The sequence below is a fragment of the Urocitellus parryii genome, chromosome 2 (genome assembly GCF_045843805.1).
Source record: "Urocitellus parryii isolate mUroPar1 chromosome 2, mUroPar1.hap1, whole genome shotgun sequence".
Taxonomy (NCBI): Eukaryota; Metazoa; Chordata; class Mammalia; order Rodentia; family Sciuridae; genus Urocitellus; species Urocitellus parryii.
In genome coordinates this window covers 181,395,579-181,410,747 of record NC_135532.1, presented here as the reverse complement: position 1 = coordinate 181,410,747, position 15,169 = coordinate 181,395,579, and the positions used below count along the sequence as shown (strand labels likewise).

General features: G+C 39.6%; 1 protein-coding gene across 1 annotated transcript in view; it reads left to right on the top strand.

Annotated features, from left to right (window-relative positions):
- Lpp (LIM domain containing preferred translocation partner in lipoma) overlaps positions 1-13,907 on the top strand; it is a 633,514-nt gene extending 619,607 nt beyond the window's left edge. Inside the window, exons 10-12 of the mRNA XM_026389376.2 lie at positions 4,750-4,928; positions 10,601-10,721; positions 13,708-13,907. Coding sequence (XP_026245161.2) covers positions 4,750-4,928; positions 10,601-10,721; positions 13,708-13,836 — 429 coding nt within the window. The 3' untranslated portion in view covers positions 13,837-13,907. The remainder of the gene's footprint in view (positions 1-4,749; positions 4,929-10,600; positions 10,722-13,707) is intronic.
- The last annotated feature ends 1,262 nt before the right edge of the window (positions 13,908-15,169 follow it).

The following is a 15,169-nucleotide window of genomic DNA, read 5'->3' as shown; positions in this document are numbered from 1 at the left end:
TTTTTAAGATCTAATATTTTCTAACTCTCCCTCTTTTTTTCTCTGATTCTTTTTATCCAAAGACCAAAACTATATCTAAAACATGAGATGTTACCCCTTGTTATTCCAAGATACTATTTCACAATACTACTTTTTTACCTTAAAAAAAGAAAACCCTGAATATAGGATCACCTTTTAGTTTTATGAAATAAGAATTTAACATATCTAAATGACAACAATTACTTTAGAGTCTTCTGAATTTCAGATACTATGTTTCCTCATTGAAAATATTCAACATTGGTCACATATATACTTCTGTAATATATTAATTATAGTAATAGTCCTATCTTCTTTATCATCTCACTAGTAGTTTATGTTTATGTTGCCTATATGCTTCATTTATATTCATATGATTCTTCCAGTTCTTCTGCCTGTGAATTAGGAAAGTTATTTATACAACATCCAAGGATAGAAAAGCTACAACCAGATTGTATCTCTAATTTAAAAACAGTTGCATTTGCGAGTTTTGTGTTCAAGGTTTGTTTGTGATCTTCTTTTTATTTTTTCCTTAAATTTTTGTGTTTTTCTTGCAAACGCATCGCCATCATTTCAGAAAAGTTGTGCCTTTTAATGACTAATTTCTTGCTTCTTCTCTGCTACTCTTAAATCATTTCACTTTAACCATACCTTCACTGGAATAACTGCCTAAAACATTTTCTGTAAAAAAAAAAAAAAATTCAAACAGTGCCTGTTACAAAAAGAATGAAATCCAGATTCTTTATTTAGCTTAGGCAATAGGACCTCACACAGCTGATTACCAATTCCTTACTATGTAGGCTCTGGGCAAGGATGGTTACTGTTGTGGATGATGTGATGACATAGTATGCTGCCCAGATACTACTTTTTTTTTTTTTTAGGGGGGTTACCGGATTTTGAACTCAGGGCACTCAACCACTGAGCAACATCCCCAGCCCTTTTTTATATTTTATTTAGAGACAGGGTCTCACTGAGTTGCTTAGTACCTCGATTTTGCTGAGGCTGGCTTTGAACTTGCAATCATCCTGCCTCAGCCCCTTGAGCTGCTGGATTACAAGAATTTGCCACTATACCCAGCTCCAGATGCTTCTTTATGAGACTGTCATTCTCCCAGCTGCTGGCAGCATTGACAGGTTTCATTCATAGCTGGGTCCCTCCATGAGAATTATCCCCAATTGAAGGGAACCACATCACCCAACATCACACTTCCTTATTGGAAATAACCTGTATGTTCTGATTGGTAGATGCAGGGATATAAAGGCCCTAACCTCTAGCTCCATTGAATGACATTTCTTCCTGGTAATCCCAGCTGTCAAGTTCTTCCCTCTCCACCCAGGTTCTTCTGTACTTTCCCACAGATAGTGATTACAAGGACACTCCTCAATAACTTCTGTACAGAAATTTCTGCTTCAGAATCTACACAACTTCAGAATGTGGTTTCATGGGGAAGGGAACCTAGAGGTGCCATAGGAGAAGCACCATAAAATCAGAGGAGAAAGTGACTTGTTTTATTTGTAATATAACAGAAGGAGAAATAGGAAAGTTTTGTTTTTGGTTTTGGTTTTTTTTTTTTTTTTTTTTTTTAAGAAGAGATGACATTTGAGCTTCATGTTTGAGGAATGAGAAGACATTCTCTAGGCAAAGGAAATGAGCTAGTCTTAGCTTATAGAAGAATTTTGTTTATTAAAAATGTGCCAAACAGCTCAGTGTGGCAGCTGGAAAGTGGAGTCCATAAGGGAAGGGCTCAATGAAGGTCAGAAAGCCCTCTGCTGATTTTGAAGGTCCTTAAGCTGGAGTGTGTGCAGTTTCATCTCAACTTCCCATCTATCAAACATGGCACCCTGTTCCACATACAAGATTGATTTGAATAGACATATGTAAGAGATATCTCCTTTCTAATTATTCTATTAAAGTTTTTCCATTTTCTTCAAAGCTGTTTTTATTAACCATTCCAACTTAGAAAAGTAAAATATAAGAGTGTAACTTTTTGTCTGTCTAAAAAACAACCATGTATAAGAAGGTGTTCTTTGTGGTGCTACAAATTCTATGATTAGCAATTTCTGAAATTATTAGTAGAAAAACATTGTCAAGATAACATAGCCCAGGTTTCTGACAGATAACCCCCATCCCCCAACCTCTGTTAAGGAATTACGTAGTTGTTTCTAGTACATCTCTGATAATGGAAACGTTTACTGTTTTCCTGTGTTGTTAATACTAATAAATAACAGCAATAAAATTGTAGAGTTGGAATTGATCATCATTTTACCATTGAGAAAACTAAGCTCTAGAGAAAAGAATTTTATACCCAAGAGATCATACCAATGTATGTGGACAAAGTCAGGACAATTCATGTTTTTCATCCACCAGCTCTCTTCCTTTGTGTGGGAACCTCATGAATTTGTCAGACCCCTCTCTGAATTATTGGAAGTCAGGGTACCACTGACGTATTGGAATTATTGGACACTAGGATACCACTTCCCCCTACAGTTCATGAGCTCCATGACTCAGATCCAGCTGATCGGTTCTCCAGGCGTGTTTGCTCACCTGTGAGATGGCAGCATGGACTGTAGGAACTCTTGCCTTCCTGACACCATGAGAGATTCTACCTTTTCTCTCAGAAAAGTTGCCTAAGGGTACTTACTAATGGGTAGCTGGAGACTGAAAAAGAGAAACAGAGTAGAGGTAGGTGGCTAATGAAGGTTAGAGTATGATCATTCACTAGCCCCATTATTTACTAGCCCAATCTGTGTGATTACTGTTTTCCTAGAACTTTCATTTTCTGATATGGGGGAATTGTGATAGGCAGATTTTAGGCATATTTTGCACTTATTTTCCTATGTAGCATAAATGTTCAGATTACCTGTGCTTTGAGCAGAGCTTCTATAAGCCATAAAGTTTTTCCTTAGAAACCATTAAGCCTTATATATTGCCACTGGTTTTGGGTAAATGAGCTGAATCTTGCAGCCAAGCCTCAATGTAAACAAAAACATATTCTGATCAAGCATTTTCTGGTTTGTTCAACTCCATTATAGAGCTAGATTTAAAAAAAAAAAAAACCCACAGAGAAGCAAAACAAACACAAGCCCTGGGAAGACAATTTCTAGCCACATTAGCTCAGATATCCAGTACAGAAAAGAAACAGAACCCTCCTTCTCCAGACCATCATCAGCTCCAGACTCTCATCCTATGCTCTTCTGCTATTTTAATTTCACCACTTCAAAATGGGGAAAAAAATAGGTTAATAGTTTCCATGAGTTTAGACTGTGGCCAGAGGCGTACCAAGCAATTTCAGAAGCTCGGGCAACCGCAGCTCTGACGGGAGGATGATGATGGATTTACCAATTCATCTTGGGATAGATCCCAGAGCTGGGAGAGTGGGGGCAGCACTGTGCTGCCAGGGTGGAGTGAAACAATATTCCTCCATTCATTCTTTCTGCACATGTTCATCCTTATCTTAATTCCAGGCCGTGATACTCTGTGTGCAATATGGGACAGATAAATATTTTTAAGACATAGTCCCTTTCCTTTCATGAAATTGCAGTCTAGTAGAAGATGTAGATATGTGCACAAATGTGTTTTAAAAGTTCACACAGTAAGTATGGAAGCAAAATGGATAAAGTATTCAGGAAAGGAAGAGAAAGAATCAGTTCATTCCAAGTAGGGCCTTCGAGGAAGCCCTCTGACCTATAGGTATCAGGACACTAATGACCTTCATACAGTCATGTCTTGCCTCACAGTCATTTAAAGATTCTTATGGTAAGAGGGCAGTTCCTCAATTTCCACATCCCATCCGGTTCTTTTCATGTTTCTAATGGTATCCACACCCTATGTGTATTCCAGATTCCATTGATTCAGTCCAGATAGTTCCATTGGAATAAAAAATATTACACGTGAAACGACTATTTGTTGAAAGCACAGGATTCTGGGGGAAGATGGAAAGTTAACAGTTGATCTTCTGAGTGCTGACTCACTAAATGGGATGTTTTAAAGGTGGTGTGTATTTTTAAACCTCAGCATATTTTTAAAGCCGGATTAATTGAATTTGTTAATTCCCACCCACTACTTTCAACATTTCTATCTTGAGTTCATGAACCTTAAACTTGGAGATGGTGTTTGAATTAAAGTCTTAAGTGACTGGAAGCCTCATTGCTCTGATTTGGGTTTTGTAGCCAGTGTGACTGTCTCATTCATCAGACAGACCACTCTCTAAAACGTAAGGAGCCTTGATATACCCCTTGCAAGTCTTTGATAATGAACCACATTTTAGAAGTAACAGTAAAGCATTTTGCAGGTGGAGTGCCTGTGTATTATGGTTCCATGATCTAGCTACAACCTCTAGCCCATCACCTGTTTTTGTAAATAAAGTTTTACTGGAACATAACCATGCTCCCTTGTTTAGGTGCTGTCTCTAGTTGCTTTTGAACTACAAAATTCTGTTGTTATGACAAAACCAGAAATATTTAGTTCACAAAAAAGTTTGCTATCCCCCTTGCTGTAATGGAATAAGGTAAGATTCAGAAAGCCTGTGGTCTAAATGTGGATCTGCTGCCCACTACCTGGATGACCTTAGAAAAGTCACTGATCCATCTGATTGTGTTTTCTTCTCTCTGTAATAAAGATGCACTCTGCCTTTCTCCAAATATAATGATAAGCAAGTGAGCCAGTATGTTTTTTAAAACACTCATATAGAGCTCTCTCAGCCCCACCCTAACATCCGTATCTTTGCCTCCTCAGAATACTCTGGAGCAGTGCAACGTGTGTTCCAAGCCCATCATGGAGAGGATTCTCCGTGCTACCGGGAAGGCCTATCATCCTCACTGCTTCACCTGTGTGATGTGCCACCGCAGCTTGGATGGCATCCCATTCACCGTGGATGCTGGTGGACTCATTCACTGCATTGAGGACTTCCACAAGTAGGCACTCCACTCCCCCCACCCCCACCCCCGGAACCTGCCAGTCCTCTGTTCCTACTTCCCGACATCTGGGCTGCACATTCTTCTCTCTCAGAGCTGTAGACTCTCAGGATTTAGTGAGACCTGTAAGGAGCCTATTTCCTCACCCCCTCATCTAATGAAAGAATGAATATCAGGTCATCTGTGTGGCCAGCCATTCAGGCCTCTGTTTCAAGGCTTCTCTGGGGCCTGTCCATGGTGTCTTTATGTGGCTCTAGTTGTGGAAAAGGTAGACTCTACCACAAAGTGTGCATATTAGAAAGAGGCAAGATCCTGGCCTAAACAAGAACAAGTGGTGTGACGTTGGGCAAATTACTTCTTTGAGATCTTCCATTTGGTCTGTAGATGAAACCTTAGAAAATCCTCTCAACTGTGAGAGCATCTACACCCCGACCACTGTACAGATGGGAGGTGATTGTGGCCAGACACAGAGGACAGGCATCCCCCTCATTAATGCAAGCCTCTCACATATGATACCCAGAGGCAACTTCATGCCACTGCCAGCATGTTGGTGGCTTTTCCTAACCTCTTCCCCAACCAAGATCTTCTCTTCCTAGGATGTTTTCATGATGAAATTGATCAGTGCCATCTTGTGTGGCCTTTTGAGGAGGGTTAGAAAGTGGAACCTCAAGATCACAGCTGCTAAGTTATGGGCCTGGAAAAAATAAGTCCCCCTTCCTCGTTTGTCTCATTTATAGGTCGCTCTTTCCTCTACGATAGCTGGGGTTTCTGAGAAAATCATACCAATTTGTATTTTACTGACATTTATTTGGCCAGTTTGTTAAGGGGTTAATTGACTGTTCACATGTGTTCCATGTCTTTGAGGTCCTTATGAAAGCTCTTGCTGCCTCTTGCTGATGGAAGATATGGACTTTTTTCATACTTGGCTCTGAAGATCTGGGCATGGCATTGCAGAGGACTGGTGAGGCTGTCCGAGAGACAGGCTCGCACTACTCACCACTGGGTGTCTGTCTTATGGCCTTCAAATATTCAGTCTTGTGGGTTCATTTTCACCACTGTTGATTGTCAACAGCCAGGAGGTACTTTCCACAAGAAGTTTGGGGACCTTTGCCTCATATTTTAAAAATGAGTTTCCTGACTACTTTCCAAGTAGCAGAGAAAGTGAAAACCTCACGAAAAGATATAAGGCTGAATGAATTAAAAAAAAAAAGAAGAAGAAGAAGAACCCAGAGGCAGAAATTCTCAACCTGAATTAGACAAGGAAGGGCTTGCTTTTAAAGGGCAGTCACAGCATAAATTGTACTTCACGTTATTGATATTTTTAGCTCGTAATTACACACGGAAAAAAAAAAAACCTGCATCTATTTAAGGGAAGTGAAAAGATACCAATGGGGAGTGTATTTCTGTCACTGTTTCGTTCCTTTCTTAGACTTACCCTAATCCAAGAAAGACTGATAGATATAATCAGAGCACACATGTTTCTGTTGCTGGAAAAGACTGATGTATTACACCCCTCAATTAAAACAGGAAATCAATTCTGACAAATGTTAAGTTTATATCTATGCCATTTATCTTTCATTTCCAGTGGTGGGGAGCATAATTAGAGACTTGCGACTGGTGGCGTAAGTGGGTGGGTCCGAAAGCTTCAGAAAAGCAGACTTGATCAGCTAAAGAAAAACTGAAACCCCAGCTATTCCCCCTCTGCACGAGTTCAGTATATTAAAATATAAATTCTTTCTTTATATAATATTGTCTGAATAATTGCAGGTTTGTATGGGGGGAGTGGAGTCTTTTTGATATTTTCCCCATTTACAAGAGGAAAAACTAGAGAACATTTTCCAAAACACTTTCTTCTGAGCCTTGAAAATACTAGAGCATAAAGCAGCTAGAAGTCTCCAGCACCAGGTTGGCACTGCGAGGCCAAGGAGAGGTGGACCAGGGACATAGTTGCTTCCTTCAGAGAGATTTGGGCCGGGGGAGGGGGGAGTATTTTTGATCCTTCTAATGGATCTCCCTTTGTGGACTTTTAGAAAACATTTCAATTCAGTTCAACCTGTACTTGCAGAGAACCCTCTGTGTGCCAAGTACTGTGCTAAGTGCTGAAGGAAAGAGTTACGAGGGAGAAATTGCACAGACATACACAGAGAGAAGTCCCTGTGGGCCAGGAGCTTGCCAAGAGGAGGGCAGAGTGTGCAGACATAACAGTACTGCAGGGCAGAAAGGCAGCGCCATGAGACAAACACAGGGAGACAGAAGACAGGGAGTGGCTCTGGGACCAGCAGGCTTCAGGGAAGCAGAATTTGAAGAGTGAATTCAGCAGGAAGCAAGGAAATTCCTGACAGGGAATGCAGGGGATGTCTACTGGCAAGGCCTCAAAAGTGGTATCTCAGAAGCTTGTCATTCAAAGTGCAGAATCTTGAAGCCTTGCTAATGGGCACTCTCTATATAACCATCTCTGGTCAAAGTTGGCTTATGTCCCCATCCCTTTGGGCATGAACTCTTTCACAGGTGTCAATTCAGATACAACTGTGAACTCAGTTCCCTGGCAGACCAACTTAACTCACACCAACACACACACACACACACACACACACACACTTTCCCATTTCACCTACATGGCCATCATTACAGCCCAAATCCAATTACCATTAATTCTAAGAAGAGTTCTCTGATCTCACCCCTCCTATCCCCACGTTGGAATTCATACCTTCCTCTCTGTATTTGGATAAGTTTCCGAAGTCTGCACAAGATAGTACCTACCACTGCCTGATTTGTAGTGAAACATACATACATATATATATATCAAGTTTTACAGCACCCACCTTAAATTATTTTTGAAATGAGTTAGATTATACACACACACACAGTTATGGTTTGGATGTGAGGTATCCCCCAGAAATTCACATGTGAGACAATGCAAGAAAGTTTGAAGAAGAAATGATTGGGTTATATCCCTGAATTGGTAGAGTGTGGCTGGAAGAGGTGGGAATTGGGGCATGGCTTTGGGTATATATTTGTATCTGGAGAGTGGACTTTGTCTCTCTGCTTATTGATCACCATGATGTGAGCTGCTTCCGTCTACCACAAACTCCACCATGATGTTCAGCCTCACCTTGAGCCCTGAGGCATGGAGCCAGCCTTCTGTGGACTAAGACCTCTGAACCATAAGCTCTCAAATAAACTCTTCCTCTGCCACTGTCGTTCTGGACAGATCCTTTTAGGCACAGCAGCAAAAAAAACTAAGACACACACACATACATATACATACACATGCACCCATATTAATAGAACAAATATAGGAATATATAGGACTCCCTCTCAGGGTGCTAGGATCCTCCCTCCTTTTTTTTCTATATTTCCAGCATCCGTGCAGTGAGGAAACCCAGAAAACAGACTCAAGTGCATTGAGGCTTTGTTCCACTCTGTTTGCTCTCTTAGTAGGGATATCACACTGACCCATTTGTTTGTTTAATCAGCATCCACTTGTTGATAGCCAGAAATATGTTGAATATGAGAAATGATCGTTGCTGTCTTGACTGTAGAGTAGAAATGATAAAAGGACTATCTCATAATGTTACTGTCAATAGAAAGTAATATTAAGTAGATGAAGTACGTAACAGAATGTGGCATGTGATGAGCACTCGATGAATGGCAGCTACAATCATCAAAAGGGTTCTCATCAAGTTCATTTTTATTATTATGGTTATTGTTCACTCAGTGAACTTAGCCTTGAGAGACACCACCAGGAATTTTGAGCTCTTCTAAAATTGCCAGCCCAGGAACTTTGTGGAGTATCTCCTCTCTCTTCACTTTGTTATTGCCCATCATGGAAATGAGGCCAAATGGTAGAAAAGAATCATTACTGAGCACAACAAAGAGTACAGTTTATGTCTTTTCAAAGAAGATTGAACATAAAAGCCAAAACAACATCTTTCTTATAGAGAAATATGGCCGATACTTCATTAAATAGTGTTCAGATTTCATCTTTCTGGACCAGTCTTGGTAGTCAGAGACAGAGCAAAGTCACATCCTTTGGAACTCACAGATTAGTGATGACCCCCAAAGGGGTGTACATAATTACTACAAAAATAAGATAAATTGGATTTAAAAAATATATCCTGGAAGAGTAAGTAATTCTGCTTATGAAGTTGGGGGACGCTAATAGATAAAATAATAAGCAAAAAAACATTTCTGCGCTTACAGGGTTTATAGTCCCAATGGGTTTGGGGAAAAGAAATTCTGCAGTGGATATCAGAAGTCTGCTTTTTTCACTACTGATGACCCAGATTCAAAAATAATCAGGTAGTCCAAAGCAATTTTTTGCCACGGTATAAGCTTCTTACATAAAATACCAATTATAATAACTCTGATTACTACTGCAGTTCTACCATGATCCTTTTAATTTTTCTTTCATAGCAATCAATTGATCTCCTGCTTAATTCATATTTATTTAGATTGCAGCCATACAGATGCCTTTTGGGTGCTGCCAGGAAAATTAATATGTACATATAGAGTATAATGTATGTAAAAATGCCTTGACAACCATAAAGTGCTCTGCAAAGTATTAGATTACTATCATTATTTCCTTTTAAGTCTCATTACAAATAGATAAATTTTAACATCATTAATCTTGAAACGATTACCATGAAAAAATTGAGTTGCCCAGTTTCTTTTTCTTTTTAAAAAATCTCTTTAAGTTCTTATACAGGTCCATTTCAAATAATATCTCATTTCACACCTTATAAATGCCACCTCAAATTTCCAGAAATACAGATGGGTGAGTGACCTATATTTGCAGCCTATAGTCTGTTATGAGGGGGAAAAAGTGTTAGGGACAAGAGGTCATATTAAGAAATTAAGAAATATTGAAATTATTTCACCAAAAGTCTCAAAAATATATGCAAATGTACATGTATGTATATGTTTATTAAATATATATGTATATATGTGTGTGTGTGTGTTTATATATGCATAGCCTTTAATTATGCTAAAATCCTTTTAAGTGCAATGAACTTGACAGCTCTTCAACTTTTCAAACAAAATTTTCACAAAACCAGAATGTAGAGAATGCAGATTTGGCCATTTTATGTTTGATACAATGTGTATTTCAATTCATTAGCCTCTGCTATTTTGAAGGGCTGTCTATAAGGTTTCTTGTGTTGGTTCTTGGAATTTAAGACTCCTTTCCAAGAAAGAGGTTCTAATGATTGGAAAGGAGGCAAAGATACCAACTTTAGAATATTTGTCCAGGGCTTGACGAATACATTAAAAAATATCTAGAAGCCAAAGTCAAAGCCAAGATTGGGCCTGTTGGGACCTGTTTCCCTCTGTTTAGCCTAGGGCTTATGTCAGGAGTCTGCATGCAGTTGTATTACATGCCACATGCTTTGTGGAAAAGTGATGCCCTTCTTGCAAAGTAATCCCACACTCACTCTTCTACCTCATCAACTATCACAGTATGTACCCTCCAGTGGGACCTCAACAGTCCAACTTTCTCATTTTACAGTGGAGAAAGCAGACCCAGAGAAGTAGAGTGACTCGCTGTGGTCACACAGGAAATGCAGAGCAGGCATCCCAAATCCAGACTTTCATCTTTTCTTTTTCCTTCTGTGTCTCACTTTTGATCAGGATCTATGCTTAGTATCTAATAAGAATGATCTCTCCATTTTCAGGAAGTTTGCCCCTCGATGTTCCGTGTGCAAGGAGCCTATCATGCCAGCCCCTGGCCAGGAGGAGACCGTCCGTATTGTGGCTCTGGATCGTGACTTCCACGTGCACTGCTACCGCTGTGAGGTCTGTGGTGGGCGCCACACACCCTGCAGTGGTGTGACAGGCTTTAAAAGGCCTATCAGAGCTGAATGTTCATAAATGTAGCAATTATTAAATCTGGAAATACTTTGATGCCTGTATTATCAGACTTGGGTTTTAGATCTTGTCCAAGGGCTCAAATTCATAACTACCCCAGATATGACTGTGAGACTGAAATACAAAACTGTATATTAAAGGACATTGTAAATTGTTAATTATTTAATTAGTGAGAAGTGGAGTCATTATTATTATATGACTGTTCAACATTGACTCTGATGGCTTTGGTTAACTACTTCTATAGGGTAGAGATGCCATTGTTACCCATTGAAAAGGATAAGAAGTCATTTATTTCAGAAGGGTTGGAGCTTCTTGTTCGAGGTCATGGAGATTCATTTATTTATCAGCAAGCATTGACTAGGCACTTAAAAACAAGAGGTCAGACAACTGCTAAAGATGACAGGTAGTGTGGTAATACATAAAGCTAACCTGCAATCCAGGCTGAAGTAACAAGAGAATCTTCTCAGAGGAAGTAGGTTGAGGCCTAAGGGTCAGGTAGCTATTAATACAGCAAAATGCAGCAAGTCCTATAATTTGAATATTGAAAGCCTACCACATTCAGATAGCAGTTTTAAAACATTTTCTTATCTTAGTTCTACCTGGATCCACTTCTTTGCCTCTTTGCCACAGTTTTTTTTTTTTTTTTAATTATTAGTATTATTATTTACTAGTAGCTCTGCAGAGCTTGGCACTTAGTCCCTTCTTCTATCTGGGATAGATAATAATGGGCTTCCTTATTCCCACATCCACATGAGATTGGTTGTCTAGTCTGGCTACGAGATCTCCCCAGGACACCAGCTGGCAGGGCTCTGAGGACCACCCTGGCTCTTGGGGACTGCATTCATTCCACTCACTGCCCTGGCAGAAACTGACCATCTGTTTTATGCAGTGTGCTTTGTTTTGCCCTAAAGCCCAAGTTTCATGCCTCTCTCCATCCTTAACATGAGAAGAGATAATAAAAAGGTAACAGCTTTCAAACAAGGTTTTATGACTGGGGAAGTAAAGAGAACAACAACAGCCATCCGTTATCTTTAACATGGCCTGAATTATGACTGCTAAAAACTGATACCTTAGAATCACTTTACAGAGGAGAAACTGAGGCTCAGAGAAGAGCTTCCCGACATTCCTCACATTCTTTTTTTTTAAAAGAGGGAGGGAGGGAGGGAGGTAGGGAGAGAGAGAGAGAGAGAGAGAGAGAGAGAGAGAGAGAGAGAATTTTAATATTTATTTTTTTAGTTTTCGGCAGACACAACGTCTTTGTTGGTATGTGGTGCTGAGGATCGAACCCTGGCCGCACGCATGCCAGGCGAGCGCGCCACCGCTTGAGCCACATCCCCAACCCTTCCTCACATTCTTGATTACACACCAGTAGGCTTTGCCTTTTAGATGTTCTTGGCTTTTGCACAAAGAGTTGCATCAAATGTACCTTCCTCTTCAGAATAAATGGTAGCTGTACAAATTAGGTTTGCTTTAAAATGCTGAGAAATTTTTAGAAACAAAACCATAAAACAGAAAGAACACTGAATTAGAAGAGAGCCAGCCATTGTCCTAGTCCTGCCAGGAACTCTGTGTCACACTGGACAGACCACTTCCCTCTGCTCCTCCCATTTCCCATGTGCAGAGTGCAGCTCTGCCAGTCTCCATTGGCTTTAAGATTCCAGGCATTGATGGTTCCGATGCTGTGGTTGACTCTGGGTGCTTTAAGGTATCCCGATGATTATAGACCCTATAGCTCATTAAAGGCTTCAAACCATGCCATCCATGAAAAATCCTTCTTCTTTTTACTGTGATAAAGAAGCTCTATTTCCTTTACCCAGTTTCCTAAAAGCCTGTAGAATGGCAGTATGTCCATCCACTTTTGTTCTTTTTGGTAAAGCCCCACTTCCTGTGGAACATAACTGTGGCTGCTGTTGTGTTCTGGGCCATGCCCTATTTAAACTATAATTTCATTATTCATCTCTTGTAGACATGAGCCCTATTAGCCTCCTTGCCACTGTGGTGGACAGCAGAGGCAAGGTGTGCAGCTGCTGTGTCTTCTCCTTAAGTTTGCAAGGGCACACACCACTATGTGAACTTTTCTAAATTTACTTTCCAAAGAAATTTCCATATCCTCCAGAGTTAAGGGCTAGCATTTAACTGCTACATAACACTTTCCAAAGTAAACTCTCAGAGGGGCTGTCAACAGTAACATAATAGTTTGTAGCTCTTTAAATTTTTTCAAAATACATACACAACCATTACTCACTTTGACCCTCTCGGCACCTTGGTAATGTAGAAAATGCAGGAATTATTTTCAGAGTGGAGTGGGCCTTGTGTGCAGGGAGCAGGCAGTGATAGAACTGTATCCCAGTCTAACATTCATTCCTCTATACCCTGTTCTCTGCTTTAGAAAGGACAACAAACTATTGCTCCAATATTTTATTTTCTTATACAATTAAATATAATTGAAGTGTTGGTGGCTCTTATGCTTGGCAGGAATCTCTCACTTTGCTTTTGCTCAGAATTAGCCAAAAATATTCACACCTGCAGCTATGTATTCCTTTTGAGATTCTTAAACTGATGACAAAAGGGTATAGATGAATTAAGGCTCTAATTTTATTTACTCTTCTTGTTGTTTGGGGAGCAAACTTCTACCCTGGGTGTTTTTTTATACTTGGATTTCATAGTCAGTGACTTCAAGAAGGTCATTTCACTTCATCTGTACTCATGTCCCCCACCTCTTATCCAATTTAATTTAAGGTACACTGTGTTATAAACTGAGGGAAGTGACAGAGTGGGTCAGTATTACATGAAGCCGTAGAGGTTGTGAGAGGTCAGGTCTTGGAGGTCTTGAATAGAACACTTAAGGAATTGGGTTTCATGAATGTCCTTACATTTTCACTTATGTGATGTCCATGTGTCTTGCTTTTCTTAGGATTGTGGTGGTCTCTTATCTGAAGGAGACAACCAAGGCTGCTACCCCTTGGATGGACACATCCTCTGTAAGACCTGCAATTCTACGCGCATCAGAGTGTTAACCGCCAAGGCGAGCACCGACCTGTAGATTCAGTGGTCTATTAACAGCTTAGTGCACAGCGTTGCGAAGAATGAAACACAGAAAGAGATAAGAAAAAAATTTAGGAAAATGGGGGCAAGGCAATCAAATTATGGGATGGTCTCCGTGATTCATTTGCTGTTAAACTTTCTGTAGAAACACATAGATGATGAGTTGTTTGTTGTTTTTTTTTTTTAAATGTTCTTACCAAATACACATTTCACATTTAATCATGTAGGGCCTCGATGGGCCTTTGTTCCAAGTACTTCCACATTTTTGCACAGATTATACTCCATCCCATTCACTTCTGCATTCCTGTAACTTTTAATCCCTATGTTTGTCTCACTTTTCATCTGGTTGAATGGCTTTTTTTAGAGTGGTATTTGCTGTCACACAGTTTTTCCTGGGTCACTCTGCCAACTCACAGGTGCTTTCAGAAGTCTTCATCCTGCTACTTCCACATTGCGTGTGACTCTAAAGTTTAGCCATGATTTTGGTATGTCTTGGAAAGTGTATTTTTTCTGTTTTCCACACTATTCATGTCCCTTGGAGAAAAAATACACAATTTCTATGTTAGGCTGTAAACAATTTAAATTGTAAAATATGTCAGTTAAAACAAATTTAATTTTCAACCATCCAAATTTAAAATCTGTAGTGACCATTGGTCAAGGCTCATTTAAAAACAGTTATCGGCCAATAGCTAATGAGTGGGGAAACAGAACCAAGCTTCAGTGGTTTTCTGAAGAAAGTACAGGAGGGACATGCCATGCACAGCATTTGCGGGGTATGTTTGAAAAGTCCATTATTATCCCACAGTACTGTCTTAAGATTTTTCTTTTTTACCCTACCTAGACCCAATACAGAAAAACTTGCATTTGTAATATTTCCAATACCATTCTGCTTTTCACCTAAGAAATAGTATTTTTTTTCCAATAACTGAACACAGCCACCAAAATTGACATTTTCTCTAGAGGAAGATACCCATAAAAAACTGTTCAAATGCTTTTTTTTCTCTTTCTCTCTTCTTTTTTTTTTTTTGTAACCTCCTAGACCCAGGTCTGTTTTTGTGCCACCAATTGCAAATCGCACACAAAAATGAAGTTGTGTGGCTTTGTTTAGTTTACATTAAAAAAAATAGAGGAAATCTTGAAAAGAATTGTGAAAGCACAGTTTTATTATTCTCAAAATCCTTCTGCAACTCAAATTACATGCTGCAGGAGACATTTTCATATCATCAATGTGACATTTATACCACACTTGCAAAGACAATCACTGAAAAAAATTGTCTTTCTGAGCTAAAAATATGCAGAATCTCTGCCTAGAATCTTTATTCAAACTCTTA